This window comes from Lycium barbarum, chromosome 9 (genome assembly GCF_019175385.1).
Source record: "Lycium barbarum isolate Lr01 chromosome 9, ASM1917538v2, whole genome shotgun sequence".
In the NCBI taxonomy this organism is placed as follows: Eukaryota; Viridiplantae; Streptophyta; class Magnoliopsida; order Solanales; family Solanaceae; genus Lycium; species Lycium barbarum.
Genome location: NC_083345.1, coordinates 121,138,305 through 121,162,795, shown reverse-complemented (window position 1 = coordinate 121,162,795; position 24,491 = coordinate 121,138,305). Strand labels below are relative to the sequence as shown.

The 24,491-nt window shown below is 35.5% G+C and overlaps 2 protein-coding genes across 2 annotated transcripts; both read left to right on the top strand.

Annotated features, from left to right (window-relative positions):
- Positions 1 to 213: 213 nt before the first annotated feature.
- LOC132609730 (probable ADP-ribosylation factor GTPase-activating protein AGD8) lies at positions 214 to 9,356 on the top strand. The gene is made up of 7 exons (XM_060323860.1): positions 214 to 416; positions 822 to 940; positions 5,592 to 6,039; positions 6,181 to 6,438; positions 7,857 to 7,979; positions 8,777 to 8,875; positions 8,974 to 9,356. Exons 1-7 carry the CDS (start codon positions 348 to 350, stop codon positions 9,079 to 9,081), a joined length of 1,224 nt encoding a protein of 407 aa, XP_060179843.1. The 5' UTR covers positions 214 to 347; the 3' UTR covers positions 9,082 to 9,356.
- A 4,063-nt stretch (positions 9,357 to 13,419) lies between these two features.
- LOC132609729 (ubiquitin carboxyl-terminal hydrolase 21-like) lies at positions 13,420 to 21,338 on the top strand. Its single transcript, XM_060323859.1, has 8 exons — positions 13,420 to 14,680; positions 15,825 to 15,945; positions 16,084 to 16,194; positions 16,957 to 17,126; positions 17,826 to 18,164; positions 19,128 to 19,250; positions 19,818 to 20,319; positions 20,822 to 21,338. The coding sequence occupies exons 1-8, from the start codon at positions 14,264 to 14,266 to the stop codon at positions 21,139 to 21,141; spliced, it is 2,103 nt and encodes a 700-aa protein (XP_060179842.1). The 5' UTR covers positions 13,420 to 14,263; the 3' UTR covers positions 21,142 to 21,338.
- The last annotated feature ends 3,153 nt before the right edge of the window (positions 21,339 to 24,491 follow it).

The window sequence follows — 24,491 nt, the reverse complement described above, 5'->3', positions numbered from 1 at the left end:
ACGGAGAATATTTCTAGTCCTTTCTCAAAGTAATGGTCATTTTTAACCCCCCTTTTGCCTAAAATTTAAGTAAGCGTCAAAACAAATATTTAAACTTTAATAATAAAAGGAATACGTTGGACCCAAATTCCCTTTTTTTTTTTTTTTTTTGGCCTAAAATTTAAGTAAGTGTCAGTAACAAATGGAGTATTAAATACAATAGGTAACAACCAAGCAAACAAAGCTGTTAGGGGTGAGCGATATTAAGTCAGACTTTTTGCTTTGGTGTTTCTGTTGTAGGGTGTTCCCTGAGGAGGCTTCTCTCTCTAAAAATAAATAAATACATCCTCCTCTGGGAAGAATTAGCAATGGCTGCCGACAACTTCACCGACAAAAACGCCGTTTTCCGCAAACTCAAATCCAAACCCGACAACAAGGTTTGAAATTTTATATTTGAATTTGAATTTTCATATAAATTTTCTATTTTTTTTTTCTTCTTGTATAGTTTGATCTGATTGAAAAATTGTATTTTTTCATGTTACTTTTGTTTGAATTGGTATAGAAAATTGAGATCTGATTTTTGTATTTTTTGCGTCTTATATCTTTTGGTTTGACTGAAAAATTATATTTTTCTCTTCAATTTGATTTTTGTATTTTTTGTGACTTGTGATTTGATTGAAAATTATATATATATATTCACTTTAATTTGAAATTTCTCTATTTTTTTGTTTATATTTTTGTTTGAAATTAGAGATCTGATTTAGATCTAGTGTTAATGCTGAGTAGAATGTAGATCTTTGTTATATTAGTTAATTTTTTTTTTTGTTTGAATATTATATCAGATGTGCTTTGATTGCAATGCGAAGAATCCTACGTGGGCGTCGGTTACGTATGGGATTTTCTTGTGCATTGATTGTTCGGCGACGCATCGTAGCCTTGGTGTTCACATCAGTTTTGTTAGGTACATTTTACTCATTTGTTGATTGTTTTTTGGCTTGATGAGCTGATTTTTAGCTATGTTCGTCGTTTACACGGTAACTTTACTTGTGAATTTTGTTTTGGGGAGTTGTGTAAGACGCGAGTTTTAGGTTTTATTAGAAACTATCGATTATAAATGTTTAAATTATTAGGATCAACAGGTTAGAAACCGTGACGTGTCTGCCTTATAAACAGTTGCTTAGCAATTAACATGAGGCTCTGTATAAAAAGATTGCATCTTTGGATGAATATGTGCCGGAGAATGATGACTATAGATATGAGTTTAGCTGTTTAGGGCGTCTTATACATTTTAAAGTTTGATTACTTTACTCTTCTTTTATTCAATTGTTAGTTTTTTTATTTTTTATTTGGCTTGATGAGCTGATTTTCAGCTCTATTCTTTGTTTATATGGTAACTTTACCAATGAATTTTTGTCTGGGGAGTTTTATAAGACACGAATTGTAAGTTTTCAACGATTAGAAATGTTGAAATTATTAGAATCAGCAGGTTAGCGGCTTCCTCTCATTGGTCAATGTTGTGATTAACATGAGGATGTATTAAAAGATTGGATCTTCAAATGAATGTGTGCTAGACAATCATGACTATAGATTGAGTTTAAAACATCGATTTCTTTTTGATGATTGGGGCGTCCTGGCCAGCTTGCGGGTACCTCAATTAATTCCACTTGGTTTCTGCTACCTCCCACTAGCAAAGGTATCGGGTAACTCTGCATATAGTGAAGTTGATTCTCATTTAAAGATTGCATCTTTGGATGAATGTGTGCTAGGCAATCATGAGTATAGATTGAGTTTAAGACACCGATTTCTTTTTGATGACTGGGGTGTCCTGGCCAGCTTGCGGGTACATCAATTAATTCCACTTCATTTCTGCTAACTCCCTCTAGCAAAGGTATGGGGTAACTCTGCATATAGTGAAGTTGATTCTCATTTAAAGATTGCATCTTTGGATGAATGTGTGCTAGGCAATCATGAGTATAGATTGAGTTTGAGACATCGATTTCTTTTTGATGACTGGGGTGTCCGGGTCAGTTTGCGGGCACCTCAATTAATTCCATGGGTATCTGCTACCTCCCACTAGCAAGGTATTGGGTAACTCTGCACAGAGTGAAGTCGATTCCCTCACCAATCAGTGTAAGGTGTCCTTGCGGATTGGTTAAAACTCAAATAATGATATCGAAGAAGGAAAAAGGAATGTAGGGAGTGAAGAAGGGAGAAACACTCTATGTTACCTGTTCCAAAAAAAAAAAGAAGGAGAAACACTCTTACATAATGGGAGCTCGTGTTTAACCTTTTATTCTGCTGTAACATCTGGTATTGTAGTCAATCTAGTTTCTCATGTGGGACTTTGGTTGAAACCCACATTTTTTGGTAAGTTTTACTGGTTTAGTGGATGAGAGGAAAGCTTTAACTCAAGAAAACTACCCAGGGAAAATGAATGGTATTATGTAAGGAAAATTTTAAAAGATAATATCAGGAAGTCTTCACATAGTGAAGTTCCGTTCTCTTATCAATTGGTGTTGGAGGAATGGTTTGCAGATTTGCAATAATTCAGATATTGTCATATTGAAGGAGGAAAAAAGAACGGATTTTGCCATAATATCTGATATTTGTAGTCGAGAGCTAGTTTTTTGTGTGGAATAGTGAAACTATAAAAGAATTCAGATAGTACTAATTGGTATCCTTATTTATGCACTAAAGATCATAGATGCACTCACCATAGTTTTGGCTTTGGGGCAAACTTGCGTCCAATATATAATTGATCTTACATTCTGCCAAATGAAATATTTTCATACGCATGAATACCTCGTTAGCTGGCTTTATATCAAGCGACAGATACTCCAAGCGATGATGGATATTAAAGTAGAGGAAGATGAAATCCAACATAAGTTGGAGTAATCTCCCAAGATTTATTTTACATGGATTTGCTAGGCGTCCACAAGTATTTGCACTTGTAGGGGGGGCGGGGTGTGTGTGTGTGTGTTTTTTTTTTTTTTAATTTGCTCGGTGCACCATGTACACTTACTTGACCTGATACATCAGTGCAAATGAAAGATCCATGTTATAATAGGCCCACATATTAGTATGGTCAACACATAAAATTTCTTGATAGTTAAATTCCTGATACTAAATAACAGTATTTCCAGCACTTTATGAGTTGCAGGGATAATGTTTGCCGGTGATGGAGGACATTAATGTTTTAGGAAGTGTTGAGAGAATATAGCTGGAGGAATAAAACAACACAACGTATCTTTAAACGGAAAGTTCAATGTATTGGAAGTAGCATTGAGAGTTACAGTAACTGGAGTTTCCTCAATAATAAATATATACAAGGGGTAAAAATATTAGACTTCTAGATAGTGCTATCCAAAAGGTTGGGTATCTTAGGTGGCTTGGCAGCTTTGTTGCCTATTCCTTAATTGTTCCAATTTGGTTGAGTCATACCAGGAAACTTAAAGCAAGCTTTGTGGAGCTGGAAATTACCAGTTGTTCAGACGATCAGTAGGTCACTGTGGCTGTCTATTCCCCTTCGGATAATCTGGGATATTTGAAAAGAGGGAAACAATAGATGGTTTAAATATGGAAAAAGTTCAGCAACTAAGATGATTAGTAATGAAATCATTTACTTCATAAAAAAAATATGCTTATTTCAGCTTTTGTATTGTTGAAGTAAATACTGATGTTGCATACGACGTGGATGAAGTGTTAGACGATTTGGGCTTCCTGTATAGTTGAGGGCTGTTGTGTTTTCTCTCTATATCCTTGTATTTTTGTGCACTGTCTTTGTGCTTTTAATAATGAAATATCCTACATTTCTCAAAAAGAAAAAAAGGTTGGTATCTCAGAAGGTTGGTTGTCATCTCGATTCTACATTCAGCCACAACCGCTCCAAAGCTAGCGCTTCTTCATTTTGCCAAACAAATGGTATGACCACCTCAAGAGACTTCCTGTGTTTGCCCCTAGGGCTTTGGTCTAGTGGTAAGAGCACAAGCGTGATGTGTGGATTAGGTGGATGTCATGGATTTGAATCCAATGGCAGACAAAAGCTTGGTACTTAAATGGAGAAAAGTACAGGGCAGGCCGACTATATGCCGAGTCCGAATTGTGCGCTGTTGGCCCTCTTGGATTTCTTAATTATTAAAGAAGAAAGGTGTGAGATAGACTCTTCCTGTGTCAACTTTAGTTTCAGCTCCCTACCTAGTACCTATCATGGTTACCTAAACCTGAAAAAAAATGTGAGCCACTGTAATTTGGCTATTGTTCTTCTTAACACTTTCTTCCTACTCATTGGAAAAGCCCATTTTCTTTCTTTGGAGGAGGGTGTGGAGCATTCTCTTTCATGCACGGGCTAGTTCTTCACATTATAATGTCACTACTATTCTCTTCAAATCACACTGCCGATGGGATGATCTAAGACGAGGAAGAACAGAAAAGGGAAGTTTGAAATAGCCACGTTGGACTTCTTGGCTGTGACAATAGGCTAATGTGACATGCCTCCTTTTTCTAACAACTGGCATGACCACTGCTTCACACTTTGGGCCTCATCACTTTCATTGTTGCTCATCTCATCTCACCACAGTAGCTGTTCCTGCCTCTAATAACCAGCATATCAGAAGTATTAGTCAAGCGGCAATAACAATATGCAATATAACTATTTCCCTTATAAAAAAGTGATGACAACCATGGCCTGGTTAATGATGAACCTAGATACCTTGTTAAACCTAACCGCATTTGATTGTATGAGAACAATTAGCGATGGGAGATATGGAAGGCCATGTAGGCTAAACTTTGGGGTGTTTTTGCTGTCTATATGGGCTTGCTTGGAAGGGGGGGGGGGGGGGGGGTTGTGTGTGAAAGACAGGAGTGGAAGACAGAATTTGAGTGCATGTATCTGTTAGTATGTGTAGAGAAAGGGAGGATTCATAATATAGCTTTGCATTCCTTAATCATGGTTAGAAATTTGTTAGGGGCTGAGGTTTATCTTCTGCCCTCAGAACCACCTTCTTTTGTACTCCCTATGTTCCAATTTCTTTGTTATAGTTTGACTAGTCATATTCCAATTTGTTTGGTATAGTTTGACTAGGCATGAAGTTTAAGAAAGAAATGAAGACGTTTAAAACTTGTGTTCTTAAACATACCATAACTTTTGAAATATATGGTCTAACACATGCCATAACATTTGAGTTGCTATCAAATTTTCTCCGTAGAAATAAAATGAGAAGTTTAAATTCAATTGTTACCAAATATAGAAGTGTACTACCCGCAAGGGTGGCTTAGTTGGTTGAGCATGGGGCTTTCATAATGGAGGTCTCAGGTTCGAAACCCCCTGCCAACGACAGTAGGGGATTTGCCTTCTGGGTCGAGCATGTCGCACGGGGCTTGCCTAGTGCGGGTTACCTCTCCTGTGTGGTTTGCGAGCTATTGCACAGGAGCTGGGTTTACCCTGTGCGCACCCAAAGGGTAGCGGCTGCGGGTTCCCATGTCATCAAAAAAAAAAAAATAGAAGTGAACTGTTCTTTTTAGTATGACCAACTGCAAACAAATATATACTGCCTTCTCTCTGTTATTTTGGCATTTCTAACTCAGTCCATTTTCTAATGATTTGATTCGTGCAGGTCGACAAATTTAGATTCATGGTCTCCAGATCAGTTAAAGATGATGTACTTTGGTGGAAATAACCGTGCTCAAGTTTTTTTCAAGCAGCACGGATGGACGGATGGGGGCAAAGTTGAAGCCAAGTATACCTCCAGGGCTGCCGAATTGTATAAACAATTACTCTCGAAAGAAGTTGCTAAAAGTAAAGCAGAGGATACGAAAGCAGAGGATACAGGTTTGCCAGCATCACCTGTTGCCTCTCAGGCTGTGCAGACTACAAATGGATTTTCTGATATTAAGACTAGTGAAGCTCCAAAAGAAACCTCATCATTTAAGGATGAAACTCCGGAGGTTTCTGCTTCACCCAAAGCATCACAATCAGTTTTTACAACTTCGATTAAGAAACCTATAGGTGCAAAGAAATCTGGTAAGCCAGGTGGACTTGGAGCTCGGAAACTTACTAAAAAGGTACATCTTAGTCTTCCAAGCTAGAGAAATGGATGCAGGGTATAAATTGCATACTCTGAAATGAAGATTTTATACATGCAGTTTAGATTAAGATGTTTAACAAATTTGGAATTTAAATTAATTGATTGAGCATCTTTACAGCCAAGTGAAAGTCTGTATGACCAGAAGCCTGAAGAACCGCCTGTTCAAGTTTCTTCCTCTAACTCTGCAAGTAATGCATCAACTGGTGGCTCATCATTCGCATCTCGCTTCGAATACACAGACAATGTCCAACCCTCTGAGATAAGTTCTGGACGTGTTCTTAACCATGTATCCCCTCCAATGTCCTCCAATTTTTTTTCGGACTACGGAATGGACAGCGGTTTCACAAAGAAAAGCTCGAAATCTTCAAAAGTTCAAGTGAGTACTTATTCTAGTTTTTATGTTCACTGTCATACAAGGATTCTAATAAAGCTGTTACAGTGAAAATTTAATATTGACATGCATATCTGTGAGATATAAAGAAAGTAGCGTCAGACTTAGTTAGAAGGGAAAGATATGAACTTCATTATGCACCTTGATATCCCCAGGATTATTCATTCCTTGGTAAGATCATGCCCTTTTCACATCCTATGACTTATTATACTTCTACATTTGATCTATCTGGAGCTGGCATGAGTTTATTCTGAATCTGCATAAGTGTATCCAAGATAAGCAATTTTTAGTTTAAAAGAAAAACCAAGCTTGATTGGTTTGTGATTTAATATTTACCCTTGAGCTTCTGGATTGGGAGCAGAAGTTTAACCGCTGTATACATAGAGCAGCAGTTAGGTGGTGGACTGTATTTTGATCAGCACAAAGGTAGGGGCTGTGACTTGTGTGAGATTTGTTGCTTTTTAATCCTATTCCAGCATCCTGCGACCTGCATTGTCGATAAGTACAAAAGTTGTTATTGGTTTAAGAAAAGATTGTTGCCGTTTGAAACTTCAAAGTCTTTCGTCATTTTTTTTCTTTGTGGAATGAAACTACCCATTAGCACTCTGAATCTATGTTACTCGGACTCTTCACAAATATCGACGGGTGCGTGTCGGATCCTCCAAAAGTAGTGTATTTTTGGAGGATCCGACATGGGTGCGGCAGCATTTTTGGAGAGTCCGAGCAACTTAGCTCTGAATATACTTATTGCTCCACTCACTTCCCCACTGAAGAAACATTTTCGTTAGATTTAGGAACCGTTAGTATATCTCTAGCTTTTTAGTCATTCAAGAAAAAATAACTTGTACATCCTAAAAATTCGCAGTGCAAGTTTGAAGTGTTTGGTTTCTAATGAAGAATAAAAATAAAAGTGACTTATATTTTAAAAGGTAAATAAAACAACTTTTGTATGTTTTCTTTGTAATATAGTTTGCCTGGGATTTTTTTCCTTCTTTTTTCACCTTATTTAGGGTTGGATTTGTCCTTTAGTTTGTGATTTATTGGTCTCACTCAGTTATTCTCTTGCTCCTGTTCTATGAGTCGACTGCTTTGCCTAAGTTTTTTCTGTAGTCTTTCAAGGTTTTTTTTTTTTTTTTTGGTTGTCGATGGTGGTCTGGGCCAGCTTGCGTTCCCTCGACTAATTCCATCGTCTACTTGCTATCTCGCACCAACACAGAATTGGGCTTGTGCTGATGAGAAGTAATCAACTAGAGCTTTTTTGGTCTCCGCTTGGGCTTGAACCTGAGACTCATGGTTCTCCCCCACTTCATTGACGCCACAATTTTATTTGCTCTGTTCTCCTTTATCATGTTCCACTGACAGCGTTTGTTTTACTTAATTAACTCACATCCTATTTTAATCAGATTGAGGAAACTGATGAAGCAAGGAAGAAGTTTTCTAATGCAAAAGCCATTTCATCCGCCCAATTTTTTGGTGATCAGAGCAAAGCTGATATGGAAGCCTCAGTTTCTCTGCAGAAGTACTCGGTATGCTTGCTTACTGTAGATAACATTCTCTTATAGTTAATTGGAACAAGCTCTCTACTGTCACAAAAACAATATTCCCTATGTTTCTCCTTGTTCCCATTCCTTTTTGTCTTAATGCACTATACTTCTCCCCTCCTATCATTTTGCTTCAAATTAGTCGTACCGGGGGGATGGATAATTCTAGAAATTCCATTTGTACAGATTTGTGAAAACCACATGCCATCACTTGAGATAATGGTGTCTTACTAATCTCTTGTTTGCTTTTGACCATTTGCATGACAAGTAGTCAAAATGCTGCTGTGCTGATGCACTGTGGAATATTTGAACCCCTAAATTCTTTTTAAATTGTACTCGAATCTCGCTAAAGGAGTTTACATTTGCAACTTCAGCAAATAAACATAATGATTTGCGCAACTTATAGCATTAGCCTAGGAAATTACCTCGTTACCTTAGCCTATCTGTTGCTATCATTTGTGCTTATTGTGTATTTGATCTCAATGGAGTGAGGAAGATTCCCTTTACTGTCTAATCGCAAACGAGTTCTGTATATTACTTGAACTTGACCCATCAAAAAAGAATGCTGATGAAACCTAGCCGGGGACAAAAGTCTGGTGTTTTAAGTGAATCATGGTAAAGGGGACCTATTATCCATTAGAATCGTGCACCGTTGGCTCTCGGGAATTTCTCGGGTATTAAACTAGTGGAAGTAACAGATTGTTGACGGAGGAAGTTTACCTAAAAATGGATGAATCAGATTCGTGCTCCTAAAAATGTGTTCTACTGCTATCTATTCTCAGGGTTCAAGTGCAATTTCAAGTGCTGACCTTTTCGGTAACGATGATAGATCTGATCTGGACCTCACTGCTGGTGATCTCATTAACCGGCTCTCATTCCAGGTATAGAAGCATATTATGACACCAAATGTCAATGCTTTTCAAATTCTCATAAGCAGGTGTTGAAAGGATCGTTCTTTCGTTGGTCTCTATGTTTTCAGGCACAACAGGACATGTCTTCTCTGAGAAACATTGCTGGAGAAACTGGAAAGAGACTTGGCTCATTTGCGTCAACCTTCATGTCCGATCTACAAGACAGAATCCTGTGAAAAGTTACACTGGATGTGAACATTTTGGATGAAATTCTTTCGGAAGATGAACAATAAGATTAGAACTCTTAGGGCTTTGGAGAATCTGGTCTTGTCTTATTAAAATTTTCTTTATATATGTGTTTTTGCATTTTTCTTTGTTTAGTTCTTGATGAGGCTCGTAAAGCTTTGTTAAACAATTTTCTGTGTACTAGGTGGCGTCCAAGTTGTGAAATCAGGGAATTGTAAACTAGTGAAAACTATTTGTCAATGTGATGTGCTTCCGATATTCAAAATTCACTGATCCGATTAAATCCATCTAGACTAGTAGGAAAAGAGTATCTGCAATTCTCTCGAAAAAACTACTTCCATTGCAAAGGAATATTGCATAGTTTTTCAATATTTTTGCTTATATGAGCTTTGGATATGGAACTTTCAGTATGCATCTTCGGTGGAAGAGTTTGATAACAATCGATGAAATAGGAATTGAAAACTGAATGCAATAAAAAAAATAAAAAGGTAGTTACAAAATTAATAGGAAACTAGCAACAATTGAGATTAATTAATATCCTAATCGCCTCGATAAACAACTACACCAAAGGATGTGGTGCGGCTGCTGCTCTTTTCTTAAACAGAGGTTTCGAATTCGAGCCCTGGGTATTAAAAAATTCTTGATAGGAAGCGCATCCTCTCAAATGGGGTCCTACGCAGCATGAATTCGAGTATAATCGGACTTCAATACGAATATCGCATACCGGGTGAGAAACTTTTTTTTTAAAAAAAAAAACACCTATGCAATTAGAAATTCCCATGATAACAACTCTTGCAAATCGTTAGACAAATTAATGAAAAACTATGACGAGATTACCTGATCATTTTCGTATTCCCAAAAATGCTTTAAACTGCTTTACTCGAGCCGGCGGTCTTTCGGAAACAATCTCTCTATCTCTACAAGGCAAGTATAAGGTCTGCGTACACTCAACTCTCCCTAGACCCACTTCTGGAATTACAATGGATATGTTGTTGTTATAATGAGATTGCCCCCAAAGGTTCATCAAACTGATAAGAATATTCTCCAAGATACCAACAAAAATAACTGAGTCTCAGGGTATTTATGCCCTGGCTAATATTATATAACAACAACATACACAGTGTAATCCCCCAAGTGAGTTCTAGGGAGGGTAGGATGTACGCAGACCTTACCTCTACCTTTTGCGAGGTAGAGAGACTGTTTCCGATAGATCCTCGGCTCAAAAGAAACTGAGTTAATGACGGATTGCAAGAAAATAAGACAACATAATATCAAGATACAACACAAATGGAGCAACATAATAATACAGACATAAAGATAATGATCTATGCGATACCAAAATAATACTATTGAATAAAAGAGATGGAAAGGCTAGCTCCATCTCTCACACAACGCACAAAACTCAACTACCTTCTAACCTTTTATCCTAATTCTTGACCTCCAAATCTTCTTATCTAAGGTCATGTCCTCAGTCAGCTGAAATTGTGTCATATTCTGTCTAATCACCTCCACCCAGTTGTTCTTCGGCCTACCTTTACCCCCTTAACTCCTGCGACTGCCAATCTCTCACACCTCCTAACTGGTGTATCTTAACACCTCCTCGTCACGTGCCCAAATCATTGCAGTCTCGCTTTCCTTATCTTGTCTGCCATGGAGGCCACTCCGACCTTCTCCCATATATCTTCATTCTTAATCATATCTCTCCTAGTATGACCGCACATCCATCTAAGCATCCACATCTCCACTACCTTTAGAATGTGAATTTCTTTACTGGTTAGCATTCTACCCCATACAACAATGTTGGTCTAACCACCACTCTGTAGAATATATCTTTCAGTCTAGCCCACACCTTCTTATCGCAAAGCACCTCGGAGATGAGCTTTCATTTCATCCACCTTGCTCCAATACGGTATGCGACATCATCGTTAATCTCCCTGTGCCCTTGTATTATGGACCCAAGATACTTGAAAGTTCTTCTTTTGGGAACCTTAAAATATTCTAGGAAAAGGCTAATTATGCAGTCCTTGCTAAATTTGGAATTGAGTTTGCCAATCTTCATTCATTCTAAATTAGTCTTCTTTTCCATTCATTCTAGAAGTAAGGTTAATTATGCAGTCCTTGAGCCGAGCGTCTTTCGGAAACAGCCGTCCTACCTTGGTAGGAGTAAGGTCTGCGTACACTCTACCCTCCCCAGACCCCACGTTGTGGGATTTCATTGGGCTGTTGTTGTTGTTGTTGTTGTTCCATTCATTCTAGCATAATATAATATGAAGTTTCCTCCATTCACTTTTAATTGTTCGTTATGGACTTTGAATACTGCTTAAGAAATAATAAATAAAGAGTATATTTTACCGTGATATCCATAATAATTGGTTTATTGATTTAATGGACTTGGAAAATGATTTGAAATAAGTAATTAATACTACGGGTAAAACGGAAAAAATAAATTACTTTTCTCTTGATATGTAAAAATAAACAAGTAAAATTGAAAATTTATTTTTGATATACTGGACAAGTAAAGTGAACGGAGGGAGTATTCATTATAGTGTTGAAATATAACCTTAAAAGTATATGTGTCTAGATTCACATGTCTTTTAGTTATCCTAGGTGCATGATCTTTTGTATTTATCCTCATGCACTTGATAATATTACTGGGAACAAAGATAATACTACAAAAGATTATGCACCTAGGATAACTAAAAGACATCTATGAATCTAGACACTTAAACATTTCTGTTTACTATATTAATACTCCCCCTCAAACTTAAATGTCTTTTCATATTCTTCAATTTAATCTTGACGCCTTCAGCATCGTTTTCAACATCTTTTTGTGTACGTCTTCACAACTATAGGCAATTTATCCTCCATTACCTTCCTTTTTTTTTTTTTTTTGCTATAGCAAACACAATACAAACTCACAGACTCTTGTCGTCTATCTTCCTATCTTGTGAAGTCCTTGACTTACAAGAGTCTAGCTTATATTTCCAACATATAGTTCCTAATTAGCTTGTCTTCGTGTGTATGATCTTGTATGCGTATCCATGGTCATGAGGTGGTCAAAGTATGAGCATGCCGTTAAAATCCTTAAGGCTATAGGTGGAGATGTGTAGTGACTTGAGATATTAAAAACTTCTTTAAAAAGCTTTGAACAACCAATGATAGATAGATAAGTGTATTTCTTTAATATTCTCTCACATGTCTAATCTGATTCTAAAATTCACGCGTGGATTGAGGATTTTTTTCTTATGAGATTGATCACACATTTAATGTAAATTGAATTTTTAAACATTAAAATAATCGGTAAAAAACCGACAAATAAGAGTTGTACATACTACTTGAAGTAAACTAGCTTATTTTCCTAAAAAGAAATTCATTGGAAGGGGATACTGCCATATAGTGAAAGTTACTAAGGATTTGAGTTAAAGATCACGTAGGCTAAATCCATTGCGCTTGTTCGTGGAAGTCTCTAAAACATTACTAAGCTTTTTGTTTGTTGAAAAAGTAAGTAAATAGCTGCTATTTAATTACTTAACTAAATTATATAGTCGATTATTATACAATAATAATATATCTAATGTAATTTCACAAGTCTTGAGAATAGCCGATTATACTATTTTTAAAAAAATAATAAAATTGTAGATTTAATATAAGTTTATAATTGGACCAAACAATTAGGAAAGATTTGTAATTTTATCAAAGAATTGTAAAAACACCAAACCTAATCGGATATTTACTAATCGGATTTTGCTAATCTACAAAATTTCAACACTTTCCTATTTACATATTATAGTGTGTCATGTATGTATGCGAGGATTTAGCTAATCTACTGTAAATTTCAACACTATTCATATTTGATTTTTTCGAACAAGTCTTAGGAGGAGCTATAAGAACTCTGAATAGTTATTTAAACTACAGGTTACGTTTACGTATCACTAGTGCCAATATTGACATGTTAGGAACAATACAAAAAATGATTGATTAATCTTTCTACTGTAAGTATATATTTTTCTTGAAAGGAAAGAAATCATGATAACCATTCGAACTGACAAAATTAGTAATATTATCCGTGTGTATGTGTATGTATGGATTTTGCTAATCTACTAAATTTCATCACTTTCCTATTTGGCAAATTTGATCTAGATATATATCTTAGTGCGCAAGGATTTAGCTAATCTACTAGTACTATAAATTCCAACATTTTTCCTATTTGGCAATTTTACATCCCCACTATCCCACCTCCCCCCAACCCCCACGCCCCCACCACCCCCACCCGCACCCCCACACACCCTCTCTAATGGAGTGAAATGTGTCGGTATATCTTTCCCTCCCTTTTCAAAACCCTCCAAATTTTCCCTCTTCTTCCATTCACACTACCAAAAAGGAACTTCCAACTCAACTCTTTCCCTCCATTCTCCAAATAACCAACTTTCTCTTTCTCCTTCAAAGTTCAAACCCCTTACAAACAAAACAAAAACTGATTTCAACTCCAAATCTTAATCTTCAAAAAAAACCCTAATTCTTGATTTCACCTCCAAAAAAAAAAAAAAAAACTTTTGGTATCTGTTGTTTTTTCATCATTTCAAAGAAAACTCATCTCATAAAAAGCCTAAAAACTCATTCTTTAAAGGTAAATTTGGCTTATTTTCACAAAAAACCCTAGCTTTTAATTCCCAATTCTTGATTTCATTTCCAAAAAAAAAAAAAAAAAAAAACCCTTTGTGTGTGTGTGTGTGTTGTTTTTTCAACATTTCAAAGTAAACCCATCTCTTAAAAAGCCTAAAAACTCATTCTTTACAGTTAAATTCACAAAATCCTAGCATTTAATACCCAATTCTTGATTTTTTTTTTTTTTTTTAAAAAAACTTTTGTTTGTGTTGTTTTTTCAACATTTCAAAGAAAACCCATCTCATAACAAGCCTAAAAAACTCATTCTTTACAGTTAAATTTTGCTAATTTTCACAAAAAAACAAAAAACAAAAAACCTAGCTCTTAACACCAATTCTTGATTTCATCTCCAAAAAAAAAGAACCCCCTTTATATTTGTTGTTTTTTCATCATTTCAAAGCAAACCCCATCTCATAAAACTCCAAGAAACTCAAATCTTTACAATTTTTTTTTTTAATTTTCACCCAAAAAAAAACCCAAATTTTTATCTGTTTTTTTGACATTTCAATGGAAACCCATAACCTAAAAACTCAATCTTTACCAGTTAATTCAGTTGGTCAAGCTCAACAAAGTGATGAAAATGGAAAAGATGTTGACTTTTTAGTCAAAGAAGATTCTAGAAGAGTTGAAAATAAAGATTCTAGAAGAGTTGAAAATGAAGATTTGGGTTTGGATTTGTCACCAGTTAGGGCTAATTCTTGTAATTGGGGCAATTCTTGGACTAAAATTACTGATTCTAGCCCATTGGAATCACAATGGTATGTTGGTGTTGATAATAATGGGCCTTCTTCTTCAGATTGGGCCCAATGGCCTTCAGAAATTAAGCCCATGGGTTCAATTGAGCCCAAATGGAGTTTTCAAAGAGATGAAGAAATTGAGCCTGTAACCACTATTGTGCCATTTGAAAATCAGCCTTTTAAGCTGGTATGAACTTTTATACTTTTGGCCTTTTTTTTTTAAATATTGCATAGACTAGCCACTTTTCAGCTCAGTAATTAAGCAATAGTAGGGGTATTAAAAAATAGTAGGGGTCAAAATTCGGGTTGGCTTTTAATTAATACTGGGTATTAAAATTGGGAATGGGTCATTTTATTCTCAGGCTGCCATGTGGCACTCCGTTTAAATGAGTGACAAATCAGTGTCAAAGTATAACGGTAGGGGTATAATTGAACGAAAAGTATAACGAAGGGTAAGAATAAACAATATCTGAAAGTTCAAGGGTATTTTTGACCCTTTTTCCGTTTTAAATTCCTGTCAAGTTTCACATGTGAAATTTGAAATAGTATGATGGTTATTTTTCAAGTACATGGGCTAAAAAGTGGCTATTTGTGAAGTTTACCCATCTATAGTGCCTCTATTGTGCCATTTGAGAATCAGTCTTTTAAGCTGGTAAGAACTTTTATGTACTGTGAAGTGATCAATTTATACTTTTGGCCTATTTTTGTGACATCTCAATAAATCAAATGTGTAGTCATAGCGCGGGCTAGCCACTTTTAAGCCCGTTATTTAAAAAATAGTCAATGTAATGGAGTTTCAAGTACCACAGATGAAACTTCATGACAATGTCGTGGAGTTCCGCGTGTGGAATTCGAAATTCTATGACAATGGTTATTTTTCAATTATATTAGCTAGAGAGTGGCTATTTTTTGAATTTTACCGATCAACTATGCTTCAATTTTATTGTCGTGTCATTTCACTTGTGGAATTCCAAATTTCTTGACAATGGCTATTTTACAATTACATTGGTAAAAAGTGGATATTTGAGTTTCAGTTTTTTAAGCTGGGAAGAACTTTTAATCTCTGTCAAGTGATCAATTTATACTTTTAGCCAATTTTAATGACATCTCAATAAATCAACAAATTATTGTACCAGTTGGGCTCGGCTATATAGATTCTTTGTTTCTTTTTCATTATGTTCAGTCTTAGCTTAGTCCAATACTAAGTAATATTGTCTGTTGAGGTAAGTTAAGATTCTCATGTGTATGCCATTAGCTCAAATAAACTCTTTTTTTCCCCTCCGCTTTTAACTCACTGTTATTTCTGCTACTTTGTTATTGATTGATATTAGGGTGCTGGACTTGCTAATTTAGGCAACACATGCTTCCTGAATGCGGTTTTGCAATCTTTCATGCACACGGTGCCTTTGCTTCACCTCCTCGCGTCGAACGATCATGCATCGCCATGTGATAGTAAGGAGCAACTCAGAATTGCCTTTGTTTTGAACCATTTGTGTTATTTCAATGTATTTGGTTAAAAAAGCTCCTGCCAGGTGGATTGGCTTTTTCTTTAGCTGATCATCATTTCTTGTTTTTGTATAATGGTTGCAGGTTACATGATAGGATTCTGTGTAATTTGCGTTATTAGAGAGCTTATTGACCTTTCATTTGCTTCTGGCGGCGGTTTTGTCTCTCCCTGGAAACTTGTTAACAACTTGAGTTGTATCCTTTCTTATGTCTTGTTTGTGATTTGGCCACAAAACCAGAGCTAGGATTTCAACTTTATGGGTTTTGGATTTAGAACGACGGCTTGAGTGCTAATAGCTGGATTTTAAAGCTGTTTGGCCATGAGAATTTTTCATCTTTTTTCTGAATAATTTTTCACTTTTTTTCCGGAAACAGTGTTTGGTTATAAATTTTTCAAATCCAACTTGGAGTTGGATTCCAAATTTGGAAAAGTGCTCCAAACCTGTTTTCCAACTCCATCTTCATAAATTCCAAATAAAGTGCTCATATCTCTCCTTTGCAAAAAGTATAACCAAACACAACTCCAACTTCATGAATTCCAAATAAAGTGAAAAATATTTGGAGTCTATGGCCTAATGCCTACTTAATATGTGCATATATTTAATGATTTTCGAAACACAAATACAATGTTTTGAGCAAAAGCTACTTATTTCGGCCATGTGTATATATTTAATGATTTTCGAAACACAAATACAGTGTTTTGGGCAAAAGCTACTTATTTCGGCCGAACATGTATCTGAGCTTCTACCTCTGCCCCTGCTGGCATATGCAGATGGGTATCCTATTTCACCTCAGATATCTGCTACTCTATGTTCTTTATGTTATTTTATTGTTCTTTTTTATTTAACCTTTTTCACAATAATTATAAATCCTGGTTTGTGATTGCGTGCTTCGTGCCTCTGTGCCAACCTTGTGCCTTGTATTCTTTGTAATCCTTAACTTTGTGAGAAAAATCAGATTTTTCGTCCAGTTTCCATAGGTTCCAACAAGAAGACGCTCATGAATTCCTACAATGCCTTCTGGATAGACTTGAAAGCTGTTGCAATGATTCAATGCGAAAAGATAGGGCACCTTCAGAAAGTGACAACATTGTGAAGCATGCCTTTGGTGGTCGCCTTGTCAGCAAAGTAAGCATACAAGAGTACTATCTTATTCTTTTCTTCAATTGCTTTGAACATGAAATGAACGAGAAAATGACAAAAATGGTCCCTTATGTTTGAAGGTATGTTCAAACTAGTCCCTCAAGTATGCACTGGACACTTTTGATCCTTTAAGTTTGCCAAAAGTTAACACTTTTAGTCTCCGTCAAATATTTACTGAACTTTGTCCGCTAGATTTGACAGAAACTATGGAAGGAAAAAAAAAAGTTACAGGGAACTCACATTTAGAGGTACAATTTTTTGAGTGTCTGCTATTTTTGATTTATTTCTAGAGTGGTTCATCTTTTTAGTGTCTAGCGCAGTTTTTTGTGTTGCATATCTTAGGAGTTGATGGGACTTTCTTGGTCTTTATAGTTAATTTTTTGCTTCACTATTTCCGTTAAATCTAACAAACATAAATTATTAAATATTTGACGGAAACTAAAAGTGTTAACTTTTGACAAACTTAAAGGATCAAAATTGTTCCATGTATACTTAAGGGACTATTTTGAACCTACCATAAAACATAAGGGACCGTTTCTGTCTTCTTTTTTTTTTTTCTGAAATGAACAAAATAAAGTAGGTTTCCATACATTTAAAATTGCATTTGCACGTATGATATCTGTATGTGTAGCTTGCAAATATGGAATTAATATTGTTTGCATGTGGATCTTTCTCAAATTGCAGCTGCGCTGTTGCAATTGTGGTCACTGCTCTGACACTTACGAGCCTCTAATTGACCTAAGTTTGGAGATTAAAGATGTCGACAGTTTACCCGCAGCGTTGGAATCTTTCACAAAAGTTGAGAAAATTGATGATCCAGAGATAAAGTTTTCATGTGAAAAATGTAAGGCACAAGTGTCAATCGAGAAGCAGCTTTTGCTCGATAAGGCCCCTTCTGTTGCTGCCTTCCATTTGAAGAGATTTGAAAATGACGGTTCTTTTGTTGAGAAGGTTGACAAACATGTTTCATTTCCGCTGGAATTGGACTTGCTTCCGTATACTGATAACAACCAAATTAATAATGTGAGTATCTGTTAATCTACTGTACGAGTTAGTTTTCTTTTTCTGATAGAGGAATTAACTTTTTTTAATATATGTTTAGCATATGGATGATATGAAGTGAATGAGTTTCTTAAGTTCACTACTTGCTAGTGGCTAATATATAACTTAATACTCCGTTCGTCCCAATTTATGTGGCGGTGATTGACTGGGTACAGAGTTTAAGAAAGAAAGAAAGGACTTTTGAAAGTTGTGGTCTAATCAAGCTATAGACATTTGTATGGTTATAAATCATCTCGTTCAGGTAAATAGGAAGTTGATAATTAAATTGTTTTTAAATAAGGAAGTATGACATTCTTTTTGGAACAAACTAAAGGAAAGTATGTCATATAAATCGGGATGGAAGGAGGAATTGTTTGAAATTGATTGTTATGGGGTAAACTTTACCTCTATGCTTCGGTTTTACCCCCTCCGTGCCAACCTATTTTATTTTAGCCAGTCCCAAAAAAGATGACACATTTCTATATTTAGTAGTAGTAATTTAGCTTTAAACTTCCCATTTTACCTTACTGAAATGATTAATTGCCACACAAATATCTATGGTTTATTTAGACACAAGTTTCAAAAGTCTTTATTTCATTCTTAAACTCTGTGCCTAGTCAAACACCTTCACATAAATTGGGACGGAGAGAATAGTAGTTTATAACTTTTTGAATTATTATCATGTGTATAAATATTTGGCAGATAGTTTTTGGGGGTCTGTGCTACCTTGTTTGGCCCTTATGACATCTATAGAAAAGTATTTGGTGTAATGAGATTAAGCTTTCCCTGTATTCTGGTAGATAACATGCACAGTTCAATATGTTGTAATAGAGCTGCTTTTGGACTTTTTACGTACATTTACTTTTAAAGAACTTTCTTCCCTTCATTTAATCTTTTGTGAGCAGTAACCTGATATTGTTTCAATTCTTCCTTTTTTTTCAACAGGAAGAAATGAAGTACGATCTTTATGCAGTTATAGTGCATATTGGGTTTTCATCCTGTTCAGGGCACTATTACAGCTACGTCCGGTCTGCACCAGATGAATGGTACAAATTTGATGACTCAGAGGTATGGAGGATAGTGAAATGATGTTCTCTTTATGTTGCTTATAGCCTGTTTTGACCAAGCTTTCAGAATCTGCTTATTTTGATAAGTGTTTTTCTAAAAAGTGATTTTGGAGAGTAGTAGTTTGTGTTTGACTAATCAATTTGAAGAGACACTTTTGGTAATATTAAAGCAGCAATTCGTGCTTTGCAAAGGTTCCAAAAGTGCATCTCGGGAAAGGCTATTTTTTTCAATTCTGAAAAATAGCTTCTACTACTACTCAAAAACAATAATTTTTTTCCTAAAAGCTTGGTCAAATACCTCAACTCTTTAAAATAAGCACCTGAAAAAAATAAGCATTTTTGACTTCTTAGAAGTTTGGCCAAACAAGTTATTAGTGTTGGACTGATCTATGTGTTTCTACAATTTCTGAATATTTGTGGGGGTCTTTTGACTTGACATTGTGTGTGTTTCTTTTTCAACTTTATATTAAATGAGCTTTGCTTGTATTTGTTATTTACCACTGCCCAGTTCCCCAGGCATAGAATCATATACGGCCACTAAGTTGATAGTTTTGTTCGATTGTCATAGGTCTTCCGGGTTCACGAAGATCTAGTTTTGGAAGAGGAAGCATATATAATGTTTTATGCAAAGAGAGGTACCCCATGGTTCTCAGATTTCGTTGAAATGCAAAAGCCCTTCATAGATCCGACCATATTCAATACTTCTCCCAAGTCAGTTCTGGATAATGTGGACGCTATCTCCATAACTTCTCCGTGCATTCTAAATAATCATGCTTCCGATGTCAGCGAATCCGATCACGCTGCAGACGAAGCATCTACTAAGCCTGAGCTCGACAAGATTGAGGATAGTGAATCACGGGACGTTGAGCCGACGTCTACTCCAGGACCAACTGGTGCGGTTAACTCTCTCGATTACCAAACTGCTGAAGCGGATACAGTTTCTTTAGCTTCAAAGCATAATGTAAACAACTGTACTCGGGACATTGGTGTGACCGGAAGAATGGAAACTCTGACTTCCAAGACACGATCTAGATCTCCTAGTCGAGAGAGGCACCGAGATGATCCACCCGGTAAACTCATCTTCTATAATTTATTTGAGAGTCCATGCTATAGAAAGCTGAGTACGGCAGCATGCTACCCCATTTGGCCACACACAAAATTTCATTATTTGCACATAATGGTTTTCCTAGATGTGTTTCTGAGTATTCCTTATCATTTCGTGAACTTCAGTGCTTGAAAAATATAAAAAACTGGTTTGAAGCTATGTTGCGGACTCTTCAAAAATGTTGTAGCACCCCGTGTCAGGTCCTAAAAAAAAGTGCACTACTTTTTTATGGTCCCACATGCACCCAGCGACATTTTCAAAAAGTCTGAATAACATAGGTTTGTAGAGTATTTCAAGTGAAATAATGATTCACTCCCACAATTTCGTTAGTTTTTTCCAAGTGAAAAATTTGGGACCAAACACAAGTGTATCGAAAAAGCTCTTTTTCAACTGCATACACTTATTTTTTTCAACTAAAACCAAAAATATTGTCCAACTCCTACTAAATACCTGGTTTTTATTTGCAGAAAACAGTTATGCCATTCCTCGTGGCCATGCAACATTAGCAGATCAAGTTTCTTGCAAACATCAATCACAGAAGGATCTAGAGCAGGACTTGGAAAGAAAGGAGGCGTGTTCTCTAATTAAGAAAACTATTCCCGGGTCAAGAGGTCAACAACTAATGGCTGCTATGCGCGGCTCACAATGTGAAGGTTCATTTTTGAACAAGAAAAGGAGAAAAATCGAAGGTTCTCCAAGTAGTAGAGACGATAGAAGTTCAGCTGGTCGACGTAGGTCAAGTTTTGGCTCTGGTTTACATCCTGTAATGGCTAGCAGCTTCAGATGACCAAGTCTTTGATTTTGCAGAACACTTGTAGTTTGTAACTGATAGAATAGTCTTTTTGATTTAAATCTCCCGGCCTTTGAGGCAGATTCAAAATTTTGAGCTTATGGGTTCTGGATTCGAGAAAAAAACAGCTTATTGGGTTCTGGATAAATTATGTATACATATTAAGTGGATTTTTAAACACTCAGCATTTCGTACCCCTTGTCCATTTACCTCTTTTGGATGTTCAATTTACTCAACTCTTCTATTTTTGATTGAAAACGAAAGAAGGATAAAATAGAAGTTACTAACTTGTAGAGAGTTGACCGAATCTACTGTGTTATGCTGAACCTGTAACTAGAACTCTAACTCTGCCCTTGTCAGGTCTTAGTGTACTCTTGAACCGGCCTGGGTAGTTTTTGGATATCAGTTGTTTGTTTTATTATATATCAACGTATATATGCAGCGTAGGAATTTATATATTACATTGTTAGAGTTCAGAGGATAAGATGCATATAATCAAGGATTATGATTTTGATTAACCTGATGGGCTTAAGTTGCAATTTGCAAACATTATGTACTACATTTTCTGATGGCGATTATGTACCCGGTATATTAAATCTGTTCTACCGTACTATATTACAAAATATTATTTCTCAATCTCAAGCAAGTTGTGATTTTATCGGCTACATGAATTTTCAATGTTCATGTTGCTACATTTAAACTCGTCTTAGTTTGATAAATATAAATCTGTTAATATTCTCTATTGTGTAAAACAAATTTACATATTGAATACTCCATAAAAATAAAGAGGTCGAAGAGCCATGTACCAATCAATGATATGGAGCTCACTTCGATTAGATTTTGCTTAATCTTGTACTTGAAAAAAAGGAGAAAAAGACATAGTTAATACACAGATGCACATTGAACAAATATTGACGAAACAATTTATATAGGTTTAACCAATACAAAATAGTGGTGGGACAAATGTAGGACAGTGGGAAAGAAAATAGGATAGTGGAACTAAACAATTATTTACTCCAATATAACTCCCTGTGTTCTTGTTAATTGGTAGCATTGAGGGATATTTAGACAGAATATAGTGACACTGACCGCTTAATAATTCAATTATAGATTTTTGTCCATACAATAATAGTTCAAGTCCCTCTCTAAAGTTCCCTGACCACAACTTAAATTTCATTGGGTCCTTCAAGTATATCATGGTTCAAGATTTCATGGTTCACATTTCATAAATAATGAGAATAGAAGACACAAAAAAAAAAATTAAAAAAAATCATTGTTTTAAAGTTCGATATGATCTAAAGACAAGATAAAGCTTTTTGACATATCACGAAAATTGTTTTAAGTATGATCTCTCGTCTCATTTTATATGATAAGGTATGGTTGATTGACTGAATATAAAGTTTAAGATTTTTTTTTGATACGTATCAAAAATCAAAATTTTGTGATTTATACATGTTATATGTATATTACAGCATGTCCTTAAAGGCATAATAAAATATTTAAAGCAAAGATTAATTCATCTTTGGCTTAAACCAAAGCTACGACGGAAATGCATTATTTTTGTTTAATCATCCGTTATTCAAATTTAATAAGTTGAATAGTCCAGACTCGCATAGCGTAGGTGCTAGGGTTAAAGGCGAAAATGCTCCCTGTTCAATATTTCTCCATTCCCAGGAACTTAAAACCAAATCCTTTTTTTGTTGTCATGGGATCGACTCGTGAACAAAGTAAACCCAATGGGCACCAAAAAACAGGAGTAGCGCATTGAGTAGAAGACTATCCGAAAAATGAAGGCTCACCCAGCTGAAGGAAGACGGCGAGATAGGCAAGAGGTTGTTTGCTTCTAAACTGTAGCTCGGTCACAAGGAATCAATAAATCTTTATCGGTACTTAATTACTTGGATTTGGAGGAATTGAGTACGGTGACCAAAAGTAACGAACAGTTGCGGTCGATCTTGACTCTTGTAGATAGGCTCTAGTTAAGGGTGATGGATTACATCCATTTCACGATTTCCATTTGTGTCAGGATCGCAATATTAACCACGATGTGATACCTAATGTATGAAATGATATGTGCTGATTTATCCACTAAAAAGGACAACACATTGCATGTTCTATGGCTGGGATTTGCTTTGATATCTCTCAAGTTATTATCAATTTATTGTTGATCACATTTTCTATCTTTATCTACTAATTAATTAGTAGACTCCAAAAAGTGGTCTCAATCACATGTCTACATGAACTAAACAACAACTTGATCAGTATCTAGTTTTCCAGAATAAATATCATCCTCAGTTGGGGTGTACAATGTAAACCGATAAACCGCACCAAACCGATAAACCGAGTCAAATCGAGAAAAAAACTCGACTAGTGGTTTGGTTTGACTTGATTTGGTGTTGGAAAAAAAACCCGACCATAATTGGTTTGGTTTGGTTTGGTTTTAGCTAAAAAAAGTCAAACCGAACCAAACCAACCCGACATTACATGTATTCAATTTTTAAAATATTTTATACATAAAAATATTTATTTGTAATGTAATTTATAAATATTTTTTCATCTATTATCATATTATTTAAGCTTGAACTTAAGATTTTGAATGTGAATAAGTTTTATATCCTATGGATGTTAGTAACTCATATAAAGTCCAAACCAAAACCAACTCAGCACTAATATTTACCCATAGAAATGACAATAATGTTGGATATCTATTCTTTAGTTTTGCATAATTGGTTTAGAGAGTGAAAATACAGAACTTAAGTTTTTTTTTTCTTGTCATATAATTAATACTTATTAGCCGTACTTATTTAGCATGACTTAGTATTTTTAGATTATGGTCATTTTCTTTATGGCTTATTAATTAGCAATATTTATTTTAACCGATTTTATTATCTTTTGTTGAATATTTTAATACAATGTCATCACTCTTCTCACATTTTGTGTTATTTTCTTATGAAACACCTTAATATTACATAGTTGTATCTTACTAGGACTAAAGAAATATTTGACGTAAAAGTTATATGTTTTGTATCAAGATTATTCCGAAAAAAAAACCCGAATAACCCGAGAAAACCCGAGGTTGAAAACCCGAATTTTATTGGTTTGGTTTGGTGTATAAATTAAAAAACCCGACGCAATTGGTTTGGTTCGGTGTTTAAGAAATCCGAACCAACCCGGTCCATGTACACCCCTAATCCTCAGTAATATTACAAGATCATATCATTTTTCTGATATAATTCAGCAGTGATCAAGAATTATCGAGCTTAATTATGCACAAATGTAAGTGTAACTTTATTTATCAGGCTTAATTATGCACAAATCAAAGAGAGATGAATAAGCATTTACTATGA

Excerpts from the sequence above, each read along its gene's own strand:
- LOC132609729 (XM_060323859.1), top strand. The coding sequence starts at position 14,264 with ATGGAAACCCATAACCTAAAAACTCAATCTTTACCAGTTAATTCAGTT. Across the intron at positions 16,195-16,956 it reads ACTTGTTAACAACTTGAGTT|ATTTTTCGTCCAGTTTCCAT; the intron begins GTATCCTTTCTT and ends GAGAAAAATCAG. Across the intron at positions 17,127-17,825 it reads GTGGTCGCCTTGTCAGCAAA|CTGCGCTGTTGCAATTGTGG; the intron begins GTAAGCATACAA and ends CTCAAATTGCAG.
- LOC132609730 (XM_060323860.1), top strand. The coding sequence starts at position 348 with ATGGCTGCCGACAACTTCACCGACAAAAACGCCGTTTTCCGCAAACTC. Across the intron at positions 941-5,591 it reads GTTCACATCAGTTTTGTTAG|GTCGACAAATTTAGATTCAT; the intron begins GTACATTTTACT and ends TGATTCGTGCAG. Across the intron at positions 7,980-8,776 it reads TTTCTCTGCAGAAGTACTCG|GGTTCAAGTGCAATTTCAAG; the intron begins GTATGCTTGCTT and ends ATCTATTCTCAG.